We start from the raw sequence: 24,192 nt of genomic DNA, 5'->3' as shown, positions 1-24,192 counted from the left end.
GAGGTGGCTGTCTGCACAGGTTACAGTCCCCACAGCTGGGCACCAAGTCCTTCCTGGAAGGGAGGTCGGGGTCTCTTACCTCTGTGTCTACCACGATTCACACGTTAATTTGGGAATAATTGACATTTTTGCATTATTGAACTTTTCCCACCAAGAGCATGGAATGTTTCTCCATTCACTCATCCAAGCATTTACTCATTATTTTGGTGTATACATCTATCAAAACTCATCAGATTGTACATCTGAAATATGTCTAGTTTACTGTACAAGAATCATACCAAAAGAAAGGTGTTTAAAAAAAAAAACAAGTATGTATTGGGTGTTGATAAAGGAAAATTTTCATGTGTTGAGGTATGGGGAAGTCACTGGCTAGCTCATGAGTTAACCTGAATTGTACATCTGCTTTAATTATTAAAGAAAAGGGAGCATTGACCAGAAGTAAAGGATGCCCATGTTAGAAGTAAAGATTAAATGCCTCTCTTCCTGGGACGCTAATGCTGGTCCTCCTTTGATAATGACTCCCTTCCCAGGTCCCAAGGCCATACCGACTCACTGTGTACATGTCAGTCTGGTTTTTTGGGGTTTTTTTTTTTGAAACCTTGAAGAAATGTATCTCTGACTTGTTTAGTGTTCTTTGTTTTGACAAGATATAAAACTGTGCTGCAAACCATGTTTCCCCAGAGCAGTTTCTCAGAGTCATCTGGGAGGCTGGCATCCGGGTTATAGTCCTCAGCTTGGCTCAGATAAAACTCTTTTCTATTCTTATCATTCTATTCTTATTCATATCATAGTTTCTGGACTATTTTTGTCGACAGTATCTGCACTGTGCCAGGCATCCTCCCTCAGAAGAGGCATCCTTCAGAAGTGAACAAACAGGCAGAAAAAACCCTGGTCAATAGAGCTTATATTCTAGTGGGTAACAGATGAACAGAATAAATGAGTAAAATATACATACTGTCACATGGCGATAAGTGCTATGGAGAGAAATACAGCAAGGAAGTTAGTCAGATCAGGTCAATGTCTAACAGGCTGTCAAGAGTGGCCTTACTGCGAAGATGATCTCGGAGCAAAAAAAGTCAGAAGGAGGTGAGAGGGCAAGTCATGGGGAGCCTCAGGAGGAAGAGTGTTCCAGAGGGCACAGCAAGTGCAAAGGTCCTGGTGTGGGAGAATGTCTGGTATGTACAAGGATCACCCATTTGCCAGAGATGCCAGAGATTTTATAGAGAAATGACCTAGATAGAGAAGAAGTAGGTGAGTCACAGAGGCAAAACATGGAACAACAAGTTTTTAGTGCTTTGTAAGTATTTTTGCAGATCTGTTTTTACTCTGACTTAGCGGGGCAGACTTTGAGGAGTCAGAGCAGAGGAGTGAGTGAACTGACTTACATGTTAACTGTAACAGTGTGACTATTGTGTTGTGAATTTCATGAAAAGGGACCAGAGTGGTAACCCAGGCTCCAGGTAAAGAGCTATATCCAGGTGAGAGATGATGGTGGTGGGTGTACGGGTGAGGAGAAGTGTTCTGATTCTGGACATAGAGTGAAGGTAGAATTGACAGGATTTTTGCTGATAAATTGCATATGGATTTCACACACACTCACAGGAAAAAAATAGTTCTCCTTCCAGTCCTCAAAATAAATTAAACTTTGAGCATTTCCCAAACTGCTGACTCCCTAGGAAAAACAAATTTATCCCTGACTTTTGCAATGCTGACGCCTAAAGATCTGTCATGAACTTTTTGTGAACAGGATAATCATATGAGGGAAGTTCTGTTTTGCCAAAAGGAGTAGACTGATAAAAACTTGTCAATGCCGGTAATTGTGCAGAATTTCCTTCGAAACCTGTGGTTTTGTTCGATAAGCCTGTCCTCCCAAAGTCTGATTCCCTTACAAGTTCTTTGCAAGTAACCTCCTTCTTTTTTCTTCTTTCCTTTTGTGTCTGAGACTTATGGTTGACAATTATAGCCTCCTTCTTCTACATTTTCCATGATACTTACCCTCTCCCAGCACCTCAGCTGGTCAGGATTCTTTGACCAGGTAGGGTGACCCCAAACTTCATTTCTACAGCATCCAAATCCTTGACCCATCTTTCCTGGGTCACCACAATTCACCATTGACCATTGTGTTATTGGACATGGGGGTGCTATGTGGCACCCCATTGTCTCACGAATTCCAGGCTCAGTCCTCTTTTTTCCCATCGTGAAGCAGCAGACCTATTTCTGTTCTTAATCAGAATCAGTCACCCGTAAAAGTACAATTACCTGCATCCCCTGCCTAATGGTATAATGAGGAGCCCAAGTCAGCCAGGATTCAGTCTCATCTTCAGATTTAAACAGAACCAAATCTGTCTTCCTTGCAAACAATGCAACTGACAATGGCTTAACTTCCAGAGCATACAAACAGCTCATACAACTCAGTAACAAAAAAACCCAAACACCCCAATCCAAAAATGGGCAGAAGACCTAAAACGACATTCCTCCAATGAAGACATACAGATGGCCAAAGGCACATGAAAATATGCTCAATATCACAAAGAAATGCAAAGCAAAACTACAATGAAGTATCACTTCACACCGGTCACAATGGACATCATTACAAAGTCCACAAATGACAAATGCTGGAGAGGGTGTGGAGAAAAGGGAACCCTCCTACACTGCTGGTGGGAATATAATTTGGCACAGCCACTACGGAAAACAGTATGGAGGGTCCTTTAAAAACTAAAAATAGAGCCACCATATGATCCAGCAATCCCACTCCTGGGCATATATCCAGTGGGAACTCTTAATTCGAAAAGATACATGCACCCCAATGTTCACAGCAGCTCTGTTGACAATAGCCAAGACATGGAAGCAACCTTAATGTCCACTGACAGATGACTGGATAAAGAAGATGTGGTGTGTATATATAGACAATGAAATACTACTCAGCCATAAAATAAGAAATTTACCCCATTTCCAACCCCAGACTTAGCAATTTGATGTGTCTTTTCAGCTATATTTCTGTGCATATTTGTATACATAAGAACACATACACATAAGTGAAGTTTTGTTTTGGTTTTTTACACAAAATTTTCTCTGTACCATACTTTTTAATTTGCTCTTTTCTTTTTTCTTTTTTTGGATAATTTATTTTTTAAAATTTATTTTGGGGGGAGGTAATTAGGTTCACTTACTTATTTAGTTTTTAATAGAGGGACTGAACCCAGGATCGAACTCAGGACCTCCTGCATGCTAAGCACACACTCTACCACTGAGCTACACCCTCCCCACTCCATGTTTTCAATCTGCCATAATTTCTTTCTTTCTTTTTCCTTTCTTGACTTTTGATAGATTTATTTTTTTCTTGTATTTTCTTTCTTCTAACAGTTTTGAGATGATGCCTCTTGTTTCTCTTCTTTCAGTGATTAATTTCCAAATTTCTTCTCTGAAAAGCTTTTCTTATTTTATTGTTCTGCAAGATACTCTGAAACGCATGGTAACGGGATGAGGTCTGGGCCTTTTCTGGCCCGTTGTGCAGGGAATTTGCTGGGCCCTTTCTTTCCCCTTGAGATCTTTGTCATTCAGCTCTGGGGAATGTCCTTCTGTTATTTCTTTTTTCATTGTTTTCTATTACCAAAGTATACACACATACATACACTGGGGGAAAGTAAAATGAATGACTTAGTAGAAGAACTAGAAGTAGAGTAAAAAGAAGCGTTTCTTCAAGGCTAAGACAAAGGATGCTCACTCTCCCAGTTCTTTGTGAGATTGTGCCAAACGGTGAGGAAGACGAGACAGATCAAACACAGGAGGACTGAAAGAGAAAGCAAGCTGTCAGAATTGGTAAATGATATGATTGCCTATTTTTAAAATCCCAGAGAATAAGAACACAAATGCTTAAATCCTAAAAAATGCTAAGATTTGTAGCTTTTGTTTTCAAATCTCCAGTTTGCAAAGTTGAGGTCAGATCTTTGAAAGTCTTTTAAGTTTGGATGCTGCTGGAGTAACATTGGCTGTTTGCAATGGCGCTGATAGCGGTAAGTTTGTTTTTTTTGCCAGACATTAGAAAAGGTAGGTTGTGGGGGTGCGCATCCTTCTCCGGGAAGTCTCAGTGGGATGTTAAGAGCACGATGTCTCTTGCCATGCTTTTTTCCCTCGATTTTTATGTACTCAAAAAGGAATGTCACTTCTTTTAACGGCTTCTGGAATTCTAGTCTTGCTTAGAAAGAGTTCCCTATCCTAATTGTATATATTCTCCTAAATTTCTTTCCAATATTTTTAATGATTACTGTTCACATTTAAATAATCCATCTAGAGTTTATTATTTCTGTATAGATTATGACACAACAGCCTGGCTTTATTTTACTCCAAATGAATAATCGATTTATAAACTATATATACTTTACATTTTTCCCAATGAATTAAGACTTCTGTCACATATTAAATTCCTTACTGTATTCGTATGTATTTCTGGACTCATACTCTGTCCCACTGATTTAATTTCTCTTCTTGTGCTATCATACTGATTTGATCTCAGCAGATTCGAATAAGTGATCTCTCACAATTTCTTAACCATAAATTTTACATTTACTTAGACTTCTATTCTATATGAACATTAAAGTTATTTTATACTGTTCAAAAAAAAAAGTCTGTTGGCATTCAGATCACAAATGCGTTACGTTTATATATAATTTCTGGAAGGACTGACGTATTTGTGGTATAATTCCTTTCTGTCCAGGAAGACGGTGCAGCTGACCATGTTAGCAGGCCTACTTGGTGCTTCCACAAGTTGGATACTGATCTTCAGGATTCAGGAGCAAGAAATCAGAATTCCAGAAAGTTACCAGGAATTACTGAAATCATGTTATTCCAACATTTTCATAATGCTTTTTTTATGTAATTATATCAACTCATTCAGAATAGCGTTAGACAAAATTCAATACCCATTCATGATTTAAAAAAAAAAACTCTCATCAAAGTAGAAATAAAAGGGAACTTTCTCACCCTGATCAGCGGCATCATACACTAGTATGTCATTCCACTGTTATTAAATAGACTTTTTTGGATTTTTTTTTTTCTTCCCTATTACCTCAGCTGTAAGATCGGTCTTAATTTCAGGTCTCAAAAGTTCAGTATAAAATAAAGCAAACCTCTCATCTTACCTCCAGCTAAAGCTTTAGGCAGCACCAGCTCGGGATCAGCAGCGGGCTAGGGGGAGGCGTACACTACCAGGACTTCATTCAGGCCCCTTCCCTCTATTCCTGCACAAGTGCTAGAACCTTCTGCACCTGGGCACACGAGCCCGAAGTATCCTGGAATTTACATTCTCACCAACCACAGGCCACCCATAACCAATAACTGTGGCTGCAAACATACAAATACTCCAGATCCCTTGTTCCTGACTGAGACAACTCTGAGATGTGACCTATGTTGTCCCGATTCCTCCCCCGTGGGATTGAGCTGGTCACACTACCACCATCACAGGTCTTTGCTTAATATTGCCTAAAAACACTTCCTAATGAATCATCTTCACAAGGATCCTCATATCAGGGTCTGCTTCTGGAGAACCTAGGACAGGAGACATGGACTGTTCTGTTCCTCCTCTCTCTTTCCTCTTCTTTTCATTGATGCTTGAGGGTTGGGGCAAAGGAGAGGAGAATTCCAGGAAGAGGTCTGTGATCTGGTGTGACTGTGGCGGTCAAGATGCTCTTCAAAGTGGGCATCAACACTGGCCTTTTACAGGTGGTGCTTCAGAGACCCTGTGGGGCCCTCTGCACCATGTCAGTCCCTTGCGAGGATGATGAACTCTCTGGCTCACCTCTGTGATGATCGCCATTGGTTCCTGCCCAAGACTGCTGCTGTACACACACATCTTCTTTCAAGCCTCACTCTGCCATGCAGTCCTCTTGGGCAGGGTCGTCCCTTGGTGGCTCAGGCTTGACATCCATGGGGTCCAGTAGGCTCACAGGTTCTCTGATAGACAAGCAAGTGCAACCCAGTCAACCGATGAATGGGGCAGCTCCAGCCCAGGTTTTTCTCCTCAGACTTCTCCTGTCTAAGGATGAGTCTGTTTCTCCATGGTTACTCCAACACTCCTAAGGACACACCCACAGCCTCCCCCAAACTCTTCTTGCCGCTCTCACATTGCACCCCAGAGTGATCCCAATAGTGCCTGCAGCTTACCTACCACCTTGCCTGGTAGTGACATGCCTACCTTTCCCCCTGGAAGACGACCCCAGGCTCTACAGTGGTCCCTTTGGACTCCACCACTGGGCTAATGGGGTGTGGAGAAGCATCCCCCTCCTCTGTACGGAGAGAGAAAGAGCCGAATCTCTTGCTGCATCTAAGAATTCCCTTGAAATCATCTTAAGTCCCTACTCTTCACTCACAGAGGCTGGGATGAGTAACGGTTCTTTGTTTTGCTATCTCTTAGTAAGTCTTGACTAGATGCACTTTGTGACTCTGGGTTTTTTCCCCAGCTTTAAGATATAATTGACACATAATATTGTAGAAGCTTAAGGTATACAGCATGTTGATTTGATAAATTTATAAACTGCAAAATAGGGGGGAGGGTAGAGCTCAGTGGTAGAGTGCACACAAGGTCCTGGGTTCAATCCCATCCTAACTACCTCCTCCCAAAATAATAAAAAATTTTAAATTAAAAAAAAATAAATTGCAAAGTGATTATCACTGTAGTATTAGCTATCACTTCCAACCTTGTACATGGTTACCATCTCTTTTTTGTGATGAAACATTTAAGAACTCCTCTCTCAGCAACATTCAAGTATACGATACGTTGTTATTAGATATAATCACCATGCTGTACATCAGTTCCCCAAATTTGTTAATTTCATAACTAGAAATTAGCCCTTTGGCCAATATTTCCCCATTTCCCCCACCCCACCCCTAGCTCCTCTCTGCTTTAAATATACAAGCACTTATCGACTTTCTCAGTTTGGAGAATTCAGCCAAATTTCTATAAAAACAGGAAAAGTGTCATTTAACCTCCTATTTCACATAGTCATGTCACTTTTCTCAGTTCCCTAATTGGCCTTGCCAACATTTTATTTACCATATTAATCTTTTTAGAAATGCGTTTTGTTAAAAGGATAGAAAGACAAGCTACAGATTTGGAGAAAATGTTTGCAAACCGCATATCCAACCAAAGACTAGTATCTAGAATATATAAAGAATTCACAAAACTCAACAGTAAAAAAAAAAAAATCCAATTAGAAAGTGGGCAAAAGACATGAAGAGACACTGTGTCAAGAGGATACACAGAAGGAAAACAAGCACATAAAAAGATTCACAATAGCATTAGCTCTCAGGAAAATGCAAATTCAAACCACAATAATACATCACTACACACATATCAAAATGGCTAAAATAAAATTTAAAAATAGGGACAGCAACCATATGCAGGTGAGGATGTAGACAATATTGATCATTCATACATGGCTGGTGGGAGTATAAAATGGTACAACCACTCTGGAAAACAGTTCAGCACTTTTTTCCAAAACTAAACATGCCACCACTCTATGACCCAGCAATTACACTCTTGGGCATTGATCCCAGGGAAATGGAAGCTTATGTTCGCACAAAAGCTTGTATATGAATGTTCGTAGCAGCTTTATTTGTAAGAGCCAAAAACTGGAAACAACCCAGATATCCTTCAATGGGTACTTAATTTTTAAAAACTGTGGTACCCTGATCCCACAAGTACCACTCTGCAATAAAATGAACTATTGACATTTGCTACAACTTGAATGAATCTTCACTGAATCATGGTGAGTGAAAAAAGCCAGTCTCAAAGGGTTATATACACCATATGGTTCCATTTTTAAAACATTCTTGAAATTACAAAATTATTGAAACAGAGAGCAAATCAGTGGTTGTCAAGGGGTAGGAATTGGATGCAGGATGGGGTGGGGGATGGAAGTGGGTGTGGCTAGAGGGTGACATGAGGGATCCTTGTGGTGACAGAAATGTTCTGTATCTTGACTGGATCAATGCTATTATGCTGGTTATGATATTACACAATAGCTTTTATGTTGGGAGAAATTAGGAACAACTTACATGGGATCTCTCTGTATTACTTATACAACTGCTTGGGATTCTCCAATTATCTAAATATAAAAGCTCAACAACTTTTTTTGTTGGGGGAGGGAGGGAGGTAATTAAGTTTATTATTTATTTTTAGGGGAGGTATTGGGGATTGAACCCAGGACCTCGTGCATGCCAAGCTAAATCGCTTGAGCTATATACCCTCCCCCCTCAAAAACAAAGCTTAATTTTTTTAGTGGGTTTTACCTTTACTTATCCACTAATTTTTGGAATCTTCTAATATCCTGTCTTTATTAATTCCCTCTTCCTGATACATTTTGGGTGATTCTCTAGGTGATTTTTCTGATTTTTAAGTTGAATATCTGGCTTATTTATTTTCAGTCTTTGGTTTTTAGTTATAAAAACAGGAGGCTGTGCATTTTCCTCTGAGTTCAGCTTTAGCTGTATCCCATAAGTTTGGATATATTTCATTCTTTTCTAGATAATTTTCATTTTGAATCATGGGAATATGGGAAAGTATTTCTTCATGTACAAATAGCTAAGATATTTTGGTCTTTTTTATTATATATATACAATTACATTAAACTGTATTATAATAAGATAATGCAACGTTAAAAAATCTCTCCTTTTTGGCATTTATTTAAAGGTCTTTCTCTGACAGACTGCTGTGGCAAAATTACTTCTAAAATCACTATATAAACAACTTTTGGTTTTGTTATTACTATTGGAATATATCAGGTCTCACAATTTGTTCATCTCTCAGGGAGAATTTTGCTTTATCAAATGTTCTGTTTACAACCATAGAACATGCTTAAGTTTACTTCCTCCTACAGTGATTCATCCCAATAACTCACAAGAACATAAAACTATATTTATTGTAATTTTCATTTTATTTTTCCTAAATGAAATTTGCTTTTCCTATTTTTCCTAAAGGAATTTTTTTTCCCATTTTTCATTAATGTGGTACCTTTGATAAAACTAAGCTAATATTAGGGGGGAGGGTATAGCTCAGTGATAGAGCATATGCTTAGCATGCATGAGGTCCTGCGTTCAATCCCCAGTACCTCCTATAAATAAATTAATAAACTTAAAATATAGTCATGGCCCCCCACCGAGGCACAGCAGTGGTGATTTTCAGACACCAGGGTTAAAGGAAACATCCTAAAGAGCTGAGGGAAGTTCAAGTGCAAGGGATCAAGCCTGGAACAGGGTCAGATCTCTTGGCAGCACATTGAAAGTGGAAAACACCGAGTGAGGCCGACAAAATGGTGAAAGGTGATAATTTTCAACCTAGAATTCCGCATTTCCACAAATGATCAATCTATCCCCAGAAAAAGTCCTCCCCTACACACTTTTCCAGGAATCTACTGGAGGGGATGCCTCAAAAAAAAAACAAGGGAAAAAACCAAGAAAGAACACACGGGTCCAGAGAAGAGAGGGTCCAGCCCAGGAGAAAGTCCAGGATTTCCCAGGATGAGCAGGATGTTCCAAGGCAACTGCTCTGCCACAGACTCAGAGAACAACCTTGCCAGAAGGTGCTGAGACTGGTGGGAGGGGAGGGGGCGGGGGAGGGGAGAAGAGAGGAGGGGGAGGACAGAGGAGGGGGAGGGACGGAAGTAGATGCACAGGAAGCCTGAGGGAGCTTGAGCTCTAGGGCCCCTCCTGGGCCCCTTACAAGGCATCCCTGACGCCCTGGCAACATCTGCGCGTGATCACAAGTTGTGAAGTAGGGAAACAAAAGCTATTTTGATTATATCAGTTAAGATGCCCACTGTCACTTTCCACTCCAACTTCCCCTCCTTCACACTTCCCTCTGTGTCAAGTGGCCTTTTTTTATTCCGACTAAGAATTTGGGTTGCAAATACAGGTTTTGACCAGAGAGGTCGAGAGGGACAGGGACTGAGGGACCGGGACCATGATACGCCCTTTGCAGTCACATCATTTATCCTATGGTTGGCCCACCCGCACAGGCATGGCTTTCAGGGCCACAGCTGCCGCTCCCTGTGCAGACTCGCTTGGGGGTGACATGAAGGTGGGACGTGAGGGTGTCCTGAAGTGCTGATGTCAGCAGTAAAGGAGAAACGTGCTGGGGGGGGGGGGCACTCAGTTACTCTTCTCTCTATGGAAAGTCACTTTACAACAACTTTGTCATATGCAGAAGTAAACAATGAGAATGCAACCAAAAGGTCTGGGGGGAAATGGACTTTACAGGTGTGTTGGCAGATTATCTAAAATATTTTATCATTTTTTCTGGATTTTGTGATGTTTATGGTAGCTTTCAGCTTTTTTTTAATTTGTGGGGTTTTCTTTCTAACTGAAGTATTTTTTTCCTAACTGAAGTATTAATTTTGATGCTTAATTTTGTATTCATATTTTTCTAAGGAGGGCTCCCCCAAATTGTGTACACTTCAGGGCCCATAAAACTTGGATTCACCCCAGTGACTTTAGGGGAAAAAAATACAACAGAAATACTGTTTATATGACCAGTTTGCACATGCAGAATATCATACTGTCAGGCTTTTAAGAGTTAAGGAAGATTTTGCAACTGGTTCAAAGAACATGAAGCAAATTTTCAAATTATTAACTTCAGAAGAAACAAAGGTTGTGCAAGAAAGGAAATATAATCAGACTGTACTACTGGACTCAGCAGTTAACCAAATGACACAGCCATAACCAATACAGATTCTGAATTAGGATTTAAGTGAGCGTTGTTGTAGACTAAATTGGAAAATTGTACCCATCTACATGATAAAAAGTGACTAAGTAATGTCTACACATTTGATAAATAAAGAGATATCCACCATTTGCAACAACATGGATGGAACTAGAGATTATCATATTGAGTGAAGTAAGTCAGACCATGAAGGACAAATATCATATGATATCACTTATATGTGGAATCTAACCAAAAAAAGGATACAAATTCTATTTACAAACCCAAAACAGACTCACGGACATAGAAAACAAACTGTGGTTATCAAAGGGGAAAGGGCAGGGAGGATAAATTAGGAATTGGGGATTAACAGACACACATTACTAAATATAAAAGAGATAAGCAACAAGACCTACTGTATAGCACAGGAAATTATATTCAATTTCTTGTAATAACATATAATGGAAAGGAATCTGAAAAGAAAAAATATATATGTATGTATATGTATAACTGAATCACTTTGCTGTACACCTGAAACTAACATTGTAAATCAACTACACTTCAATTAAAAATTTTTAAAAAAGAGATGTCCATTTGTGTGTATTATTTAGAAGTACTAATGTCAACACTAAAGGAAACATACAAACTTGAAAAGTGGTTTCTCTGAACAGCAGGAGTGTCTGAAGCAGGTCTAGGAACTGTTTCGAGCCCTGTAAGACTTAAAATTGCATATGTTATTTCTGTCATGATTTTTTCAATTTAATGCCAATTATAGACATTTTGAAGGAGAAGTCCTAGAAAAATCTGCAACTGAAAATTGAGAAGTCTTGACCCAGCATAAGCTTAGAAGCAAAAATTGCTTAAAATATTATACATGAAAACAAATAAAAATAGCAACTACTCACCCACCACAGAGAATGATTAAATAACATATGGCTCATCCATACTGTGGAATTCTCTGCCCCTGCTAAATTCAGGGAGGTACAGCCTCTCAGGGAATAGCATAGATTGAATCAACATCCACAAGACACTGGAGAGTGGAAAAAAGCAAGCTGTGCAATGATACATAGTATTGTATATATGCATGCACACAGGAAACGTCCTGATAAGAAACCTGTAGTGGTTAGTTTTTATGTGTCAACTGGGCTGGGATGAAGGGTCCCAAGATTTGGGCCCAACATTATTCTGGGTGTGTCTGTGAGGGTGTTTTGGATGCAATGGACATTTCAATTGGGGAAGCAGATTGCCTTCCCTAACGTGGGTGGGCCTCACCCAATCAGTTGAAGCCCCAAATAGAAAAAGAAGGCTGGGCTCCTTGTAAGAGAGAGTTCTTCTGGCCTGAGCCTCTTCAAACTGGAACATTGGCTTTTTCCTGCCTTCAGACTTGAATGGAAACATTGGCTCTTCCTGGGTCTAGAGCCTGTTGCCTTCCTACAGAACCACACCATCGGCTCCCTGAGTTCTCAGGCCTTCAGACTCAGACTGGAACTTACACTATTGGATCTCGGGGGTTTCCAGCTTGCAGACTCACCTGCAGAACTTGGGACTTATCAACGTCTATAACCACATGAGCCAAAATATCTCCTATTGATTCATATATATCCTATTGGTTCTGTTTCTTTGGAGAATATCCATGAAATGGTTAACTCCAGGGAGAAGTGGGAGGGATGAGGGAAGCACATTTCCTGTGTGTCTGTGTTTGTACGTGGTGTGTGTGTTTGAAACATTTTTTTACTAATAGTATATACTACTTTTGTAATAAAAAAATTAATAAACCCCAAAAAATCCAATTGCTGAATGATTCTTTTAAGGTCAGTTTCAGAATGATCTTGGAGAGTGAAGTTTACCCACGGAGGATCTTATCGGTAATACCTGTGCTGGAGATTTGCCTAGGTCTGTTTGGGGTTGAAATCCTCCTCCTTTCAGCAAGCCTTTCTCACCAGCCTTCACCAGCTGAGTTCAGAGTTCCCACGCTGACAGTGGGGCAGGTGTGTTCCCTGAAACGTCTTCTGGAGGGGATCCCAACTGCAGGGAGCCCCTAGGGTCATGGGCAGAGCCTCCAGCCCCAGCCAGGCCAGCTCCATCCCCCTCCCCTGCCAGTGCCTGCCACTGGGCACCTCTGCTGCAAGCCTCTTCCCCCTCTCCCTGCCCTGTGACCTTCCAGACCCTCTCCTCTTCCTCTTCTTTGTGCCCTACACTTCCCAGTTCCAAATAACCAGTCCACGCAGAGATTCAAGTATTTGTTTCTTCTTTTCCTACTCCATCAAGGAGACAGAAAATTATAACACTAATTACAGTGAATTGCAGGAGGCAGGATCTCAGTCTCCCTGGACTTGAGATTCTGAAACCACCCCCTCTATCTTTCCTCACCGCTCCCCCTGCCTCTGATGATGCTTTCCTCCTTCCTTTCTTCAAAACCCCCAGGGGAGGAGCTGGGAGCGGGCGAGGGAGCAGGTCAGAGGTCTGCTGGAGGTCAGGGGTCCTAGTCGGTGATGTTCCGTTTCATCTCACACACCCAGCGTTTCACTTGCTGGCAGAAATCGTCATTCCAGCGGCCATCACCCCGGATCTCGGCACAGTCCTCACTTCCACCCAGCTCGTGCCCCTGCCAGTCATCTGGCTGAGTGGCTGCCCAGTTCCTGGGAAGGCAGGACAGAGCTCAGCTCCGGACGTTCCCCCCATCCCATCAGCCCTCACCCCCACCTCAGAAAAGCAAGGCTTTGGAGAGTTCCAGGAGCAGCAGCTGCAGCCCTGGAGGCTGGGAGTCTGGGGGCGGGGACTGGTTGGAGAGCTTGATCCCTGAGCCAAGCGGCAGTATATTGGGAGAAAAGACCAGATGGCTGTCCCCAGGCCAAACTAACGAGGAGAGATAACAGGAGGCCACTTACTTGTAGTTGTACCTATAGTCTGTGCCGTCCACCCATCTCCAGGAGCCATCACTGTCAGTGAGGCCTATCCAGGTTTGAAAGGGGTTCGTGTGCTGCGCAATGAATTTCTGGAAAACAGGCAGGAGGGAAGTTTCTAGTCCCTTGTACCTCCGTGCAGGCATTAGCTGGGGTTTCTCAGCTAATCTGCCCCCAGGTTGAAGCATCAGCTCCTGATACTCGTTCTTTGCTTTTTCTCCTGTAAGCACAGCTACTGTTTAGTGAATATTTACTGGGCTAAACCTCACGCTAAATGCTTTACAAGGATCATTTTATTTAATCCTCATAAAGCCCTCTAAAATGGGAGCCCTGATGGTTCACACTTTATACATGAGGTTAAGGAACTCATGGTAGTCGGTGGAGTTCAGAGCATCAATCTCCCAGATCAATCAATCAATCATAAAAATATGAAAGAAGACATCAAAGAAGAAAGAGAATACAATGATAGTAAAGGGAAGAAACTGAAGAGAAAAATTTGAGTTATATTTAAAGAAAAAAAACAGCAACTCAGCAAAAAAACAAGACTGAGATATGAAGGCTTAAGAAAAGAACCCAGAATACAGAGGAGAAGAGAGAGCCATGGAAATAAATAGCAATAAGATGATGGCTGTGGAGGGCTAAAAATACAACAACAACAACAAACAAACAAACAAACAAACAAAACTTTTGGATAACTTACTCCAGAGGAAAAGAGAACAAATGAACTATATCTATCTATCTATCTATCTATCTATCTATCTATCTATCTATCTATCTATCTATCTATATACATATATATATATGCATATATTCAAATGCATGGCTTAAGAGAAATCTTCCAAAATGTTAAAAAAAAATCTAACTTTATGTGTTAAAAAGACTCTCCTGGCCTCGAGGCAAAAATATAGAGAGAATGAGAAACACTGAGATGTGTCTGGATGAGGTTAAAGAAATTCAAAGATAGAGAAGACTCCAGCTATTCATGCAAAAGTTAAGGAATATAGGAGAGAAACGAAGGAGGAGTTTCAAAGTTGCTAAAAGACTCAGTCTTAATTGTTCACAACACAAAAAAGAAACGGTAATTATGTAACACGATAAAGCTGAGAGCTAACACCACTGTGCTGATCATACTGCAGGATATAAATGTATCAAACTTGCTTACTGGATGGCTCAGACTTACAGTGTTATATGTCAATGACCTCTCAATTCCAAAAAGAGAAAAGAATGAGCCCTGTGAAGAAGTAGTGTGCTGGTTTCACCACCATTCATATGGAAAGTTATATAAACTCTTTTATTTTTGGAAGCCAATAAATTTCAGCCCATTAATTAAAGTTATGACAGTAATTACTAGTGTAACTAAAAACAAGCTACATCTAGTCCAAAATATCACAGAGGAGAAAACAAAAAGAATGTATCTCATATAGTAAATGGGAGAAAACAAAAGAAGCATATAAAACTGAAAAAAAAAAGACTGGATTAAAATGAAAGATATCTATTTAAAAATTAATATAAGTGAGACAGCCCAAAAATAAACCCATACACCTATGGTCAATTAACCTAGACAAAGGAGGTAAGAATAAACAATGGAGAAAAGACAGTCTTTTAAACAACTGGCATTGATAAAGCTGGACAGCTACATGTGAATCAGTGAAATTAGAACACTCCCCCATACCATATACAAAAATAAACTCAAATGGTTTCAAGACCTAGATATAAGACATGACACCATAAAACTCCTACAAGAGAACATAAGCAAAATATTCTCATACATAAGTCATAGCAATATTTTCTTAGATCTGTCTCCCAAGGCAGAAGAAATAAAAGGAAAAATAAACAAATGGGACCTAATCAAACTTAAAAGCTTTTGCACAGCAAAGAACCATCAGCAAAACGAAAAGACAACCTACAAAATGGGAGAAAATATTTGCAAATGATGCAACTGACAAAGGGTTAATATCCAAAATATCCAACAGCTCATATACCTCAGTATCCAAAAAACAAACAACCCAGTCAAAAAGTGGGCAGAAGACCTAAACAGACATTTCTCCAAAGAAGACATACAGATGGCCAACAGGCACATAAAAAGGTTCTCAACATCGCTATTTATTAGAGAAAAGCAAATCAAAATCACAATGAGGTATCACCTCGCACTGGTCAGAATGGCCATCAAAAAGTCTACAAATAATATGCTGGAGAGGGTGTGGAGAAAAGGGAACCCTTCTACTCTGCTGGTGGGAATGTAAATTGGTGCAGCCACTGTGGAGAACAGTATGGAGGTTCCTGAAAAAACTAAAACTAAATCCACCATATGATCCAGCAATCCCACACCTGGGTATATATCTAGAAAAGACAAAAACTCTAATCCAAAAAGATACATGCACCCCAATGTTCATAGCAGCACTATTTACAATAGCCAAGACATGGAAACAACCCAAGTGCCCATCAACAGACAACTGGCTCTAGAAGATGTGGTGTATATATACACATAAAATGTACACACGCACACACGCACAATGGAATATCACTCAGACATAAAAAAGAATGAAATATTGCCATTTGCAGCAACATAGATCGACCTGGAGAATATCACACTAAGTGAAATAAGTCAGACAGAGAAAGACAAATATTATATGATATCACTTATATGTGGCATCCTTTAGATTCATAATACAAATGAATCTATATACAAATCAGAAACAGACTCACAGACATAGAAAACAAACTTATGGTTACCAAAGGTGAAAGTGGGGGAGGATAAATTACGAGTATGGGATTAACAGATACAAACTACTATACATAAAATACATAAGCAACAAGGATTCACTGTATAGCACAAGGAATTGTAATACCTGTATCTTGTAATACCTATAATGGAAAATAATCTGAAAAAAAATGTATATATAAAACCGAATCACTTTCCTGTACACCTCAAACTAACATAATATTGTAAATCAACTATACTTCAATTTAAAAAGAAAAATGAATATAAATGAGATACACTCATCTCCTAAAGGAAAAAGGGCTCTTAACATACTCAGTTTTTAAAAACCAAAACCAAAACTTATACACAACCTATAGAAGAAATACCATAAGCTTGGGTACACAGTAGAGTAGCATCTTGGGGGGAACTTTAAAAATCTCAATGCCCAGGATGAATTCAAGATTAATTAAATCAGAATCTTTGAGTGTGAGACCAGGTGCCAATATGTTATAAATTCCTCAAGAGGTTACCATATACTGCCAAGGCTGAGGATCGCTCATCTAAACCAGAAGCTCAAAAAGGTTGGAAATAGAAGGAAGGGTATAGCTCAAGTGGCAGAGCGCATGCTTAGCATGCATGAGGTCCTGGGTTCAATCCCCAGTACCTTCTCTAAGAATAAATCAATGAATAAACCTAAATACCTCCCCTCCACCAAAAAAAAAAAAAAAAAAAAAAAAGGTTGGAAATAAAAGGATGGCAGAGATACATTAAGCAATGCAAGTAAAAAGAAATCAAGGACCTTTTCATTCATATAACTGAAAGATGAATTCAAAGCAAAAAGTATTAAACAGGACACTGACGTTCATTTCATAATGATGAAGGTACAGTTCCACCCACCGTGAAATCATAGCCATCACGAGTTGCTTGTGGACCGAATCACAGACCACTGAAATGTTAGGGCGATTCACATGAAAGTGACACTTTATAAGCCAATACTGATAGAATATTGGCAATTTCAGCCTGGTCAGTACAGCAAAATATGTTTGTAATCATTCTACCATGTTCATATATACATATTTATGACTTACTAGCTGTGCGGGGTAAAGGGGTGGATCTATGCAAGTGCCCGGTATACGGTAAGGGCTCGGTAAATGTTACCATTAATCTCCTCCTTTCCCCCCAAATGCCCCACCTGTTCTAATGCGTTGGCTCTTCCCTGTGAATTTTGGTGTTCGGGGTTGTGGTCTGGTGACAGCAGTGGGCAGGGAGATCTGGGGTGCTTCAGAGGGACCCAGGAAACCAGGGCAGGCACGTCTCTGGGAATCCCGCCCACTCTGTTCCTTTCCCGCAAGGGACCATGCCATCCTTTCACACAGGCCAGCACACAGCAAGCAGGGACTCTTGGTGCCTCCGTGGTGTTCTCCAACCCTAACTTCTGGCCCTTTAGTTCATCCTGCCTCGCATTCTGTCTCCTGACCTGCTCCCTAGTCATCTGGCTCCTCTGTGCCACCTCCTGGCTGTAACCTCCCATCTCTTAGAATCAGTGGTGGGTCCACCATGAACCTCCCAGAGCTCTACCAGACCTCTGCTTCTGGATTCTTCCTTAAAAAAAATAACAAAACCAGCCTAACGCAGCCTCGCGGAGTCTGCATTCCCAAGATCTCCGCCTGCCTTTGGAAAAGCTGCGCGGTCTCACCTGCTCCTCTCTGGAGTTGATGATGACCAGATGGGCGTTCTCCAGCTGGCAGTACTTCTCAGCCTCGAGCCAAGGCTTCCCACTGCGAGAGAACCAGTAGCAGCTGCCTTCATAGTCCACCCAGTTAACTGGGCAGCACTGTGTGCCTGAGGGGATTGAGGGGCAGAGGGCGATGAGATCCAGCCGGAGGGGACAGGCAAGAGGGACCAGAGAGCCCCCCGCCCCCATCCCTACCGTTGCTCTGGAGGAACGCCAACTGGCATGTCAGCATGCGCAGATCCACCGGGAAGTGCTTCAGATGGAGAAGCAGGGTGGCATGATCTAGGGGGCGGAGTGGTGGACGTTGGTGTGGGCAGTGTGGGCGGCCCACCTACCCGGACTCCAGTGTTCGGCTGGGGGAACACCACACACACATACATGCACTCACTCACGCACTCACTCAAAGGAGGGTCTCTGACCTGCTTTCAAGGCTTGCTGCTGTTTTTCCAACTTGGCTTCAAGAGATGTCACCTTGTCACCTGTGCTGCCTCCTGTAAAAGAGGAAAGCTAGACATTTCCCTCTGTTCTGCCTCCCTGACACCCCTCCATCCTCACGCACTGGAGCGCCATCACCTGGACCTGGGACACTGCACACTCTGCTCTCTGGTGCCCTGCAAACACACACCCCCTGTTCTGCCCAGTCTTCCCTATGCTGCACAGCGTTTGTTTGTTTTTTAATAGGTTTTTTAGGTGGGGTTAGGAGGGAGGTAATTAGGTTTACTTATTTATTTTAGAGGAGGTACTGGGGACAGAGCCAGAACCTCGTGCCTGCTAAGCATGCGCTCTACCACTTGAGCTGTACCCTCCCCACTCTGCACGGTGGTTTTCTGAAGCACCAACAGCTGAGGCTGCTCCCTGCTCAGCTCCTTCCAAAAGATGCTCATTTTCTCAAAATAAAGCCCCACAACTTAGCACAGCTTGCCTGCATGGCCTGGCCCCTCCCGCCTCTCTGGCCCACCTCTCCTGCCACCTTGGAGGTATTTACAGCCCCCAAACGTGCAGTGGTCTTCCTCACCCCCTGGTTGTCAGAGATTCTGTTCTCTACCTGGCTCTGGCCTCCGTCCTCTACTCTAACTCCTTCCTGTTCATCCTACAGGGCCCCTGGGCTCAGGGACCAGCATCCTTGGAAGTTTTGCCCAGCTTCTTGGGCTAGGTTATCCTCCCCCCGGCCTGTGCCCCAACAGCACCACAAACACACCCCTACTGAAGACCCAGCACTGGGCACCCAGCTCGGAGCCCAGCAAACCCACACGGACAAATCAACCCCTTGACCATCCAGCCCAGCAGGCCCCTCCCCCCAGGGGAGCACCCACTCACCATGGGAGCTCAGAGCCAGGATCTCCGTCAGGGTGCCCGAGGAGAAGTTGTCGGAAGTTTCCTTTAGGGTCTGTAGCTCCACCTGCAGCTGTGCTCCTTGTCAGGAAACAGGACAAGGTGGAGGGGGCGGTGTCCCATAGGACAGCCCCCATCGCTGTCCCTCTGACTGTCCCCTCCACTGCCCCATCACTGCCTCTCACTGCCTCCCATCTCTTCTCCTAACACAGCTCTCCTCGCCCCCAGCACTGCCCCATCCCTGTGACCCTCACTTTGGGACCATATCACACAGACGGCCACCAGCAGCAGGACATTGAAGCCCAGGACAAGCAGACTGAGGTGGAAGTTGGAGCAGAGACGCTGAAGCAGAAAGGGCTGTGGAGGAGGCGTCCCTGCAAGAGAAGCGGCGTGAGGACCAGGGACGTCGGAGGCGGGAGGACCAGGGACGTCGGAGGCGGGGGCACCAGGGAACGAGCGTTATGGAGCATCGGGGACAGAGTCTGAGGACATGCAGCCTGGACAGACGGAAGGAAAGTGGATGGGGGGGGGGAGCTGCTGGGGGAGTCAATGGGTTTTGACCCCAGCATTCATGAATGGCGCACACAAACCTTTGCACACTTGCAGCCACATGAACGAGGGCAAACAGGCACACACACCCAAACAGGGGCACACGACACACAGGCACATGATATTCACAGCCCCGATCGTGGACCTGGCGGACTTCGAGGCTGGACCCCGTGTTCTTAAAATCCATGCCTGGGCCCCTCAGATAAATCCAAAGCTGAGACAACCATCCCCAATTCCACAGGGATCCTTAAGTCCAGGTCACTCACTCCACCGCAGACCGCTCTGCGAGGGCCACGCCCCAGGCCCACCCTCTCACCTCCCACCACCCCCTGCCCCCAACCCCCGCCCCCCAGAAACCCTTGTTCCACCATGAACCCCTCCCCTGAGCGCTCCGTCATCTCGCAGAGACGTCTCCTCCCCGCGACCAGGCTGAGCCCCGACCCCACACACGTGCAATCACACACCCATTTTTCACTTCAGGCTCACAGAGGCACACACTCACACACACCAGCACACTCACACACACTCTCAGGCACTCGCGCACATACGACAGCTCACACACGTGCACCCACTTCCTCGCACACGCAGAGCCGTCTCCACAGGCCTGGCCATGGCTGTCTTCCCAGCCCTGGGCTCCTGCTTTGGCCTCTTCCCCCTGAGAACAAAATGCGTCCTCTTCTTGTCCTGACCACCCTCCCTCCTCACTGCCATCACACCCAGGCAGCCCCCCCCCCCCCGTCTGCCCAGAACTCTCCACATCCTCACACCAAGGATGTCACCCTCCTCCACGCCAGCAACACCAGGCCCTCCTCCGGAAAACAACCAAAACCAAAAACAGATAACTTATAAGAAACAAGACTTTTTGAGATGCTGGACTTCAAGAAACAAAGGGCAATGATCCCTGTGGAGACAGGAAACAACAAGAGGAGTGTAATAATTGCCCCAGCCTACTGCTGGGAGAAAGTTTTCAGGTCTTAGCGTAGGGCAGGGAAACCCAAGCAGAGCCCAGCAGACTCCAGACTCCCGGAGTTTGAAGAGATGGAGCTGGGAGTGTGTGGAGACCAAGGTGGTTCAGATGCCCAGGACAAAGTATCAGAGAGGAGACAGCTGTGCAGAGCATCCTGGAGATCTGCTGAGGGTTCCCCCTTAGCAAGCCGCTGAGATGTGGATGTACGGAATGCTACCCAAGGCCAGGAGAAAGACAATCTGAAAGGATTAGGGAGCAGGGCCTGGCACTCAGACAGAGCAGGGAAGGGTGGAAAACTCACAACCCACAGGGCACTGGGTAGAGAACCTCAGTCATGCTCCAGACCCACCTAACAAATCATAAAAGCAAAACCCAAAAGGATCAGATTGACTCCAAGTTACTTAACCGCATCCCAGGATGAAGCTCAAGAGTATTCAGAGGAATACAAATATGTCCAGCACACAAGGTAAAATTCACAATGTCTGGCATCCAATCAAAGGCCACCAGGCACACAAAGAAGCAAGAAAACACAGCTCATAACAAGGAGGCTAATAAACCTCCAGAAACTGACCCAGAACTAGTGCAGGTGTTAGACTCGGCAGACAGGGACATCAGAACGGTGGTTGTAACTGTACGCCACATATTCAAAAATTAAGTAGAATATCAATATTTAAAAGTCCCAAGCAGAACTTCTAGACATGAAGACTCCAATGTCAGAAATGAAAAATACACTGAATGGAATTAATGGAAGATTAGACACGCAGAAGGAAAGATTAGCGAACTTAAGCAATAATAACTATATAAAAAGAAACATTGAGAGAAAAAAGAATCCCCCCCTCAAAATGAAAAGCACACCAGTGAGCTGTGGGACCACTAATCCGTGGGTAACTGGAGTCCCTGACATCAAGGGGTGGTGGGGGGGCCAGAAAATATTTTGAAGAAAAACTGGCCAAAGCGTTTCCAAATCTGCAAACTACAGACACGTAGGACTGGGAAGAGTGGAAGATGGTCCTGGGTAAGCAGGGGATGGGTGTCAGCTCACGTGAAGGCAGCAGAGGCTGCTGGAGAGAAACTCAGTGATGGCTGCACCCCCAGACTTGCCCCACATGGCGTCCCTCAGGCGTTGGGGGGAGCCCCCTCTCCCATGCAGTCCAAAACCTCTGCACTCTCTCCGAGCCTCCTGCCTAAACACGGAGTCCTCTCACCTTCGGGAGATTCAACAACATCTAAACTCGTTTTTGAGCGTCCGCTGCGTACCAGGCAGCGCGTGGGCCCTGAGCGTGCAGAGGAGGGTGAGACAGACGCGGCCTCAGGCCCACGCAGGCTACCGCCCCACGGAAAGGCCTGCCAGCCCGCCACGCCGGGCAGGGAACAGCTGCCCCTCCTGCCGTTCCCACCCAGCTCCCGCTCGCGGCTGTGACAGCGCCAGCCCTCCTGGGTCTGCCAGCCTCAGCAACGAGGGGTCCCTCCTCCCAGCCCAGGCGAACCCACCCTCTCCCTGAGTTTCCAGCCCCAACCCCTCTCCAGCTCCACAGAGCCTGGCTCCATCACTGGCACCCACGCACCTGATACCCCCTCCTCAGCCCCAGCTCCTGAGCTTAGAATTGCTCAGATCTTTCTCACCTTAAACCTTTTCCCAGACACCTGGGGCCTATGGTCAAGATTTGCTAAAGAAAGACCTGGGCAGTGGGAGTCTTCCAGTATCTCTCTGTGCCCTTTCCCCCACCCACACCCATCTCCCCCACCCACATACCCGGCACAAGCTGCTGGGGTTGGAAGGAAGAGGGGGAGACCCCTTTCCTGGGGTCCTGGGGTGGAGAGGGAGGTGAGGGCAGGGGACAAGCAGAGGTGTCAGGCACCTCATACCCAGAGGGGCCCATCCCCGGTCACGGAGTGAATGTGACAGAGACCTCAGAGAGACAGAGAGCCACCAGGAGCTAGACCGAGGTGGAGCCAAGCCCCAGGAAGCAGACACTTGCCTTTCCAAAATGGATTTTCTCTCCTGGAACCGTGCCCACGAGTGCCTGGGCCCTCATCTCTGCTGAGCTGGTGGTCACTGTCCTCCGAGTCCAGCTGCTGGATGTCTTGAAAGTCCCTCGCCATGCTGGTTTGGGCGCTGGGTTGCAGCTGGACCTGGGAGGGGGTTGAGGTGCTTTTAGGGCTGGGGCTGATGTTTGTGCTAAGATGCTAATTCAGGAGGGGGCTGATGGATATAGGCTCAGAGTAGGTCAAGGCAATGGCTTGGGTTGGATCTGCAGCTGGAAATGAGTTTGGGGCTGAAATACAGCTGGGTCCCATCCCTTCTCAGGAGACTGCTGGAGCCTTGAGAAGCCAGGAGCCTCCCCTCCATGGGCTCCAAACCACCCCACATCTTCCTGTCTGCCTCCCACTGTCCCTGAACCAAGGTCCCTTTAATCCTAAACATTCCCCGTCCCACCTGCCTCCCCACCTCGGCTACCTGTTACAGGTATGAAGGGCAAACTCTTGGGTCTCTCAGGCAGCCCAGGCCCCAGGGCAAAGTATGGGCTTGAGCCGGGAGAAGTGGGGAAGGGGAGGAGGCTGGTCCAGGCGAGGGCCCTGAGCCCGTGTGTCTGAGCGTCCAAGTGTTTCTAACACCCGGGACTTTGGACGGTAAATAGAAGTGGAAACCAAGTGAGAACTCAGGCAAAGTGAGGTGGGGGTGGGGGCAGGACCGTCTATGTCCTTCACAGAGAACAGGGTCCCCAGGTCTGCCCCCCTCACCCCCACAAGCCAGTCACCTCACTCCTCATGGCACATTTGGGAGGGGTCCAGGCCAGGAGGGGCGGGGGGGGGGGAAGCAGGTCACTGTTTCCCCCTGCCCCTCCCCCCTTTCACTTTCTGCCTCTGACTCTCCCCGAATCACTGGTGCCTCCAAATACCCCGGACCAGGATCAGAGGCACCGGTCTCCGCTCCTGCCCAATCTGGCGTCTGGGCCTACATCGCCCATGTCCTGCGGGCCCAGCCCCCTGGCTCCCCAGCCCTGGGCCACCTTTCCCGGGAGAAGGCCCCGCAGAGACCGGAAGTTCAGGAGGAGGGAGGAGCGTCCAAAAGGCAGCCGTGTTGGGCAGGAGGGACCCCTTCTGCGGCCCTGGCAGCACAGGCCTTTGTCCTCATGCCCCTCCGCGGGGCTGAAGAGCCCGCAGACATTTTCTCAAGAGACGGGTTCTTCAGCTGTTGCCATTTCACAAAGGAGGAAATGGACCCTCGTGGAGATTAAGTGACTTGACCTGGGGGAGGGGTCCGTGGGTAGGGAAACTGGGAAGCAAAACTTAATAAAGAGGAAAAAAGTC

General features: G+C 44.8%; 1 protein-coding gene across 3 annotated transcripts; it reads right to left on the bottom strand.

The window, feature by feature from the left end:
* Window positions 1–12,924: 12,924 nt before the first annotated feature.
* LOC105077476 (asialoglycoprotein receptor 2) lies at window positions 12,925–23,882 on the bottom strand. 3 transcript variants are annotated; one of them, XM_074342327.1, is made up of 9 exons: window positions 23,640–23,875; window positions 22,860–23,013; window positions 19,619–19,738; window positions 19,350–19,445; window positions 18,452–18,523; window positions 18,228–18,314; window positions 17,994–18,139; window positions 13,582–13,688; window positions 12,925–13,332 (listed from the first exon to the last, which is right to left on the bottom strand). In XM_074342327.1, the coding sequence occupies exons 1-9, from the start codon at window positions 23,649–23,651 to the stop codon at window positions 13,176–13,178; spliced, it is 951 nt and encodes a 316-aa protein (XP_074198428.1). In that variant the 5' UTR covers window positions 23,652–23,875; the 3' UTR covers window positions 12,925–13,175. The 3 variants fall into 3 exon arrangements, with proteins under 3 accessions (XP_074198428.1, XP_010964173.1, XP_074198429.1); XM_010965871.3 differs by lacking the exon at window positions 23,640–23,875 and adding an exon at window positions 23,339–23,496; XM_074342328.1 differs by lacking the exon at window positions 19,619–19,738 and having other exon boundaries at window positions 23,640–23,882.
* Window positions 23,883–24,192: the final 310 nt, after the last annotated feature.

The sequence above is a fragment of the Camelus bactrianus genome, chromosome 16 (genome assembly GCF_048773025.1).
Source record: "Camelus bactrianus isolate YW-2024 breed Bactrian camel chromosome 16, ASM4877302v1, whole genome shotgun sequence".
Taxonomy (NCBI): domain Eukaryota; kingdom Metazoa; phylum Chordata; class Mammalia; order Artiodactyla; family Camelidae; genus Camelus; species Camelus bactrianus.
Note: the sequence above shows the minus strand (reverse complement) of the source record. Positions and strands in the feature narration are given on the sequence as shown.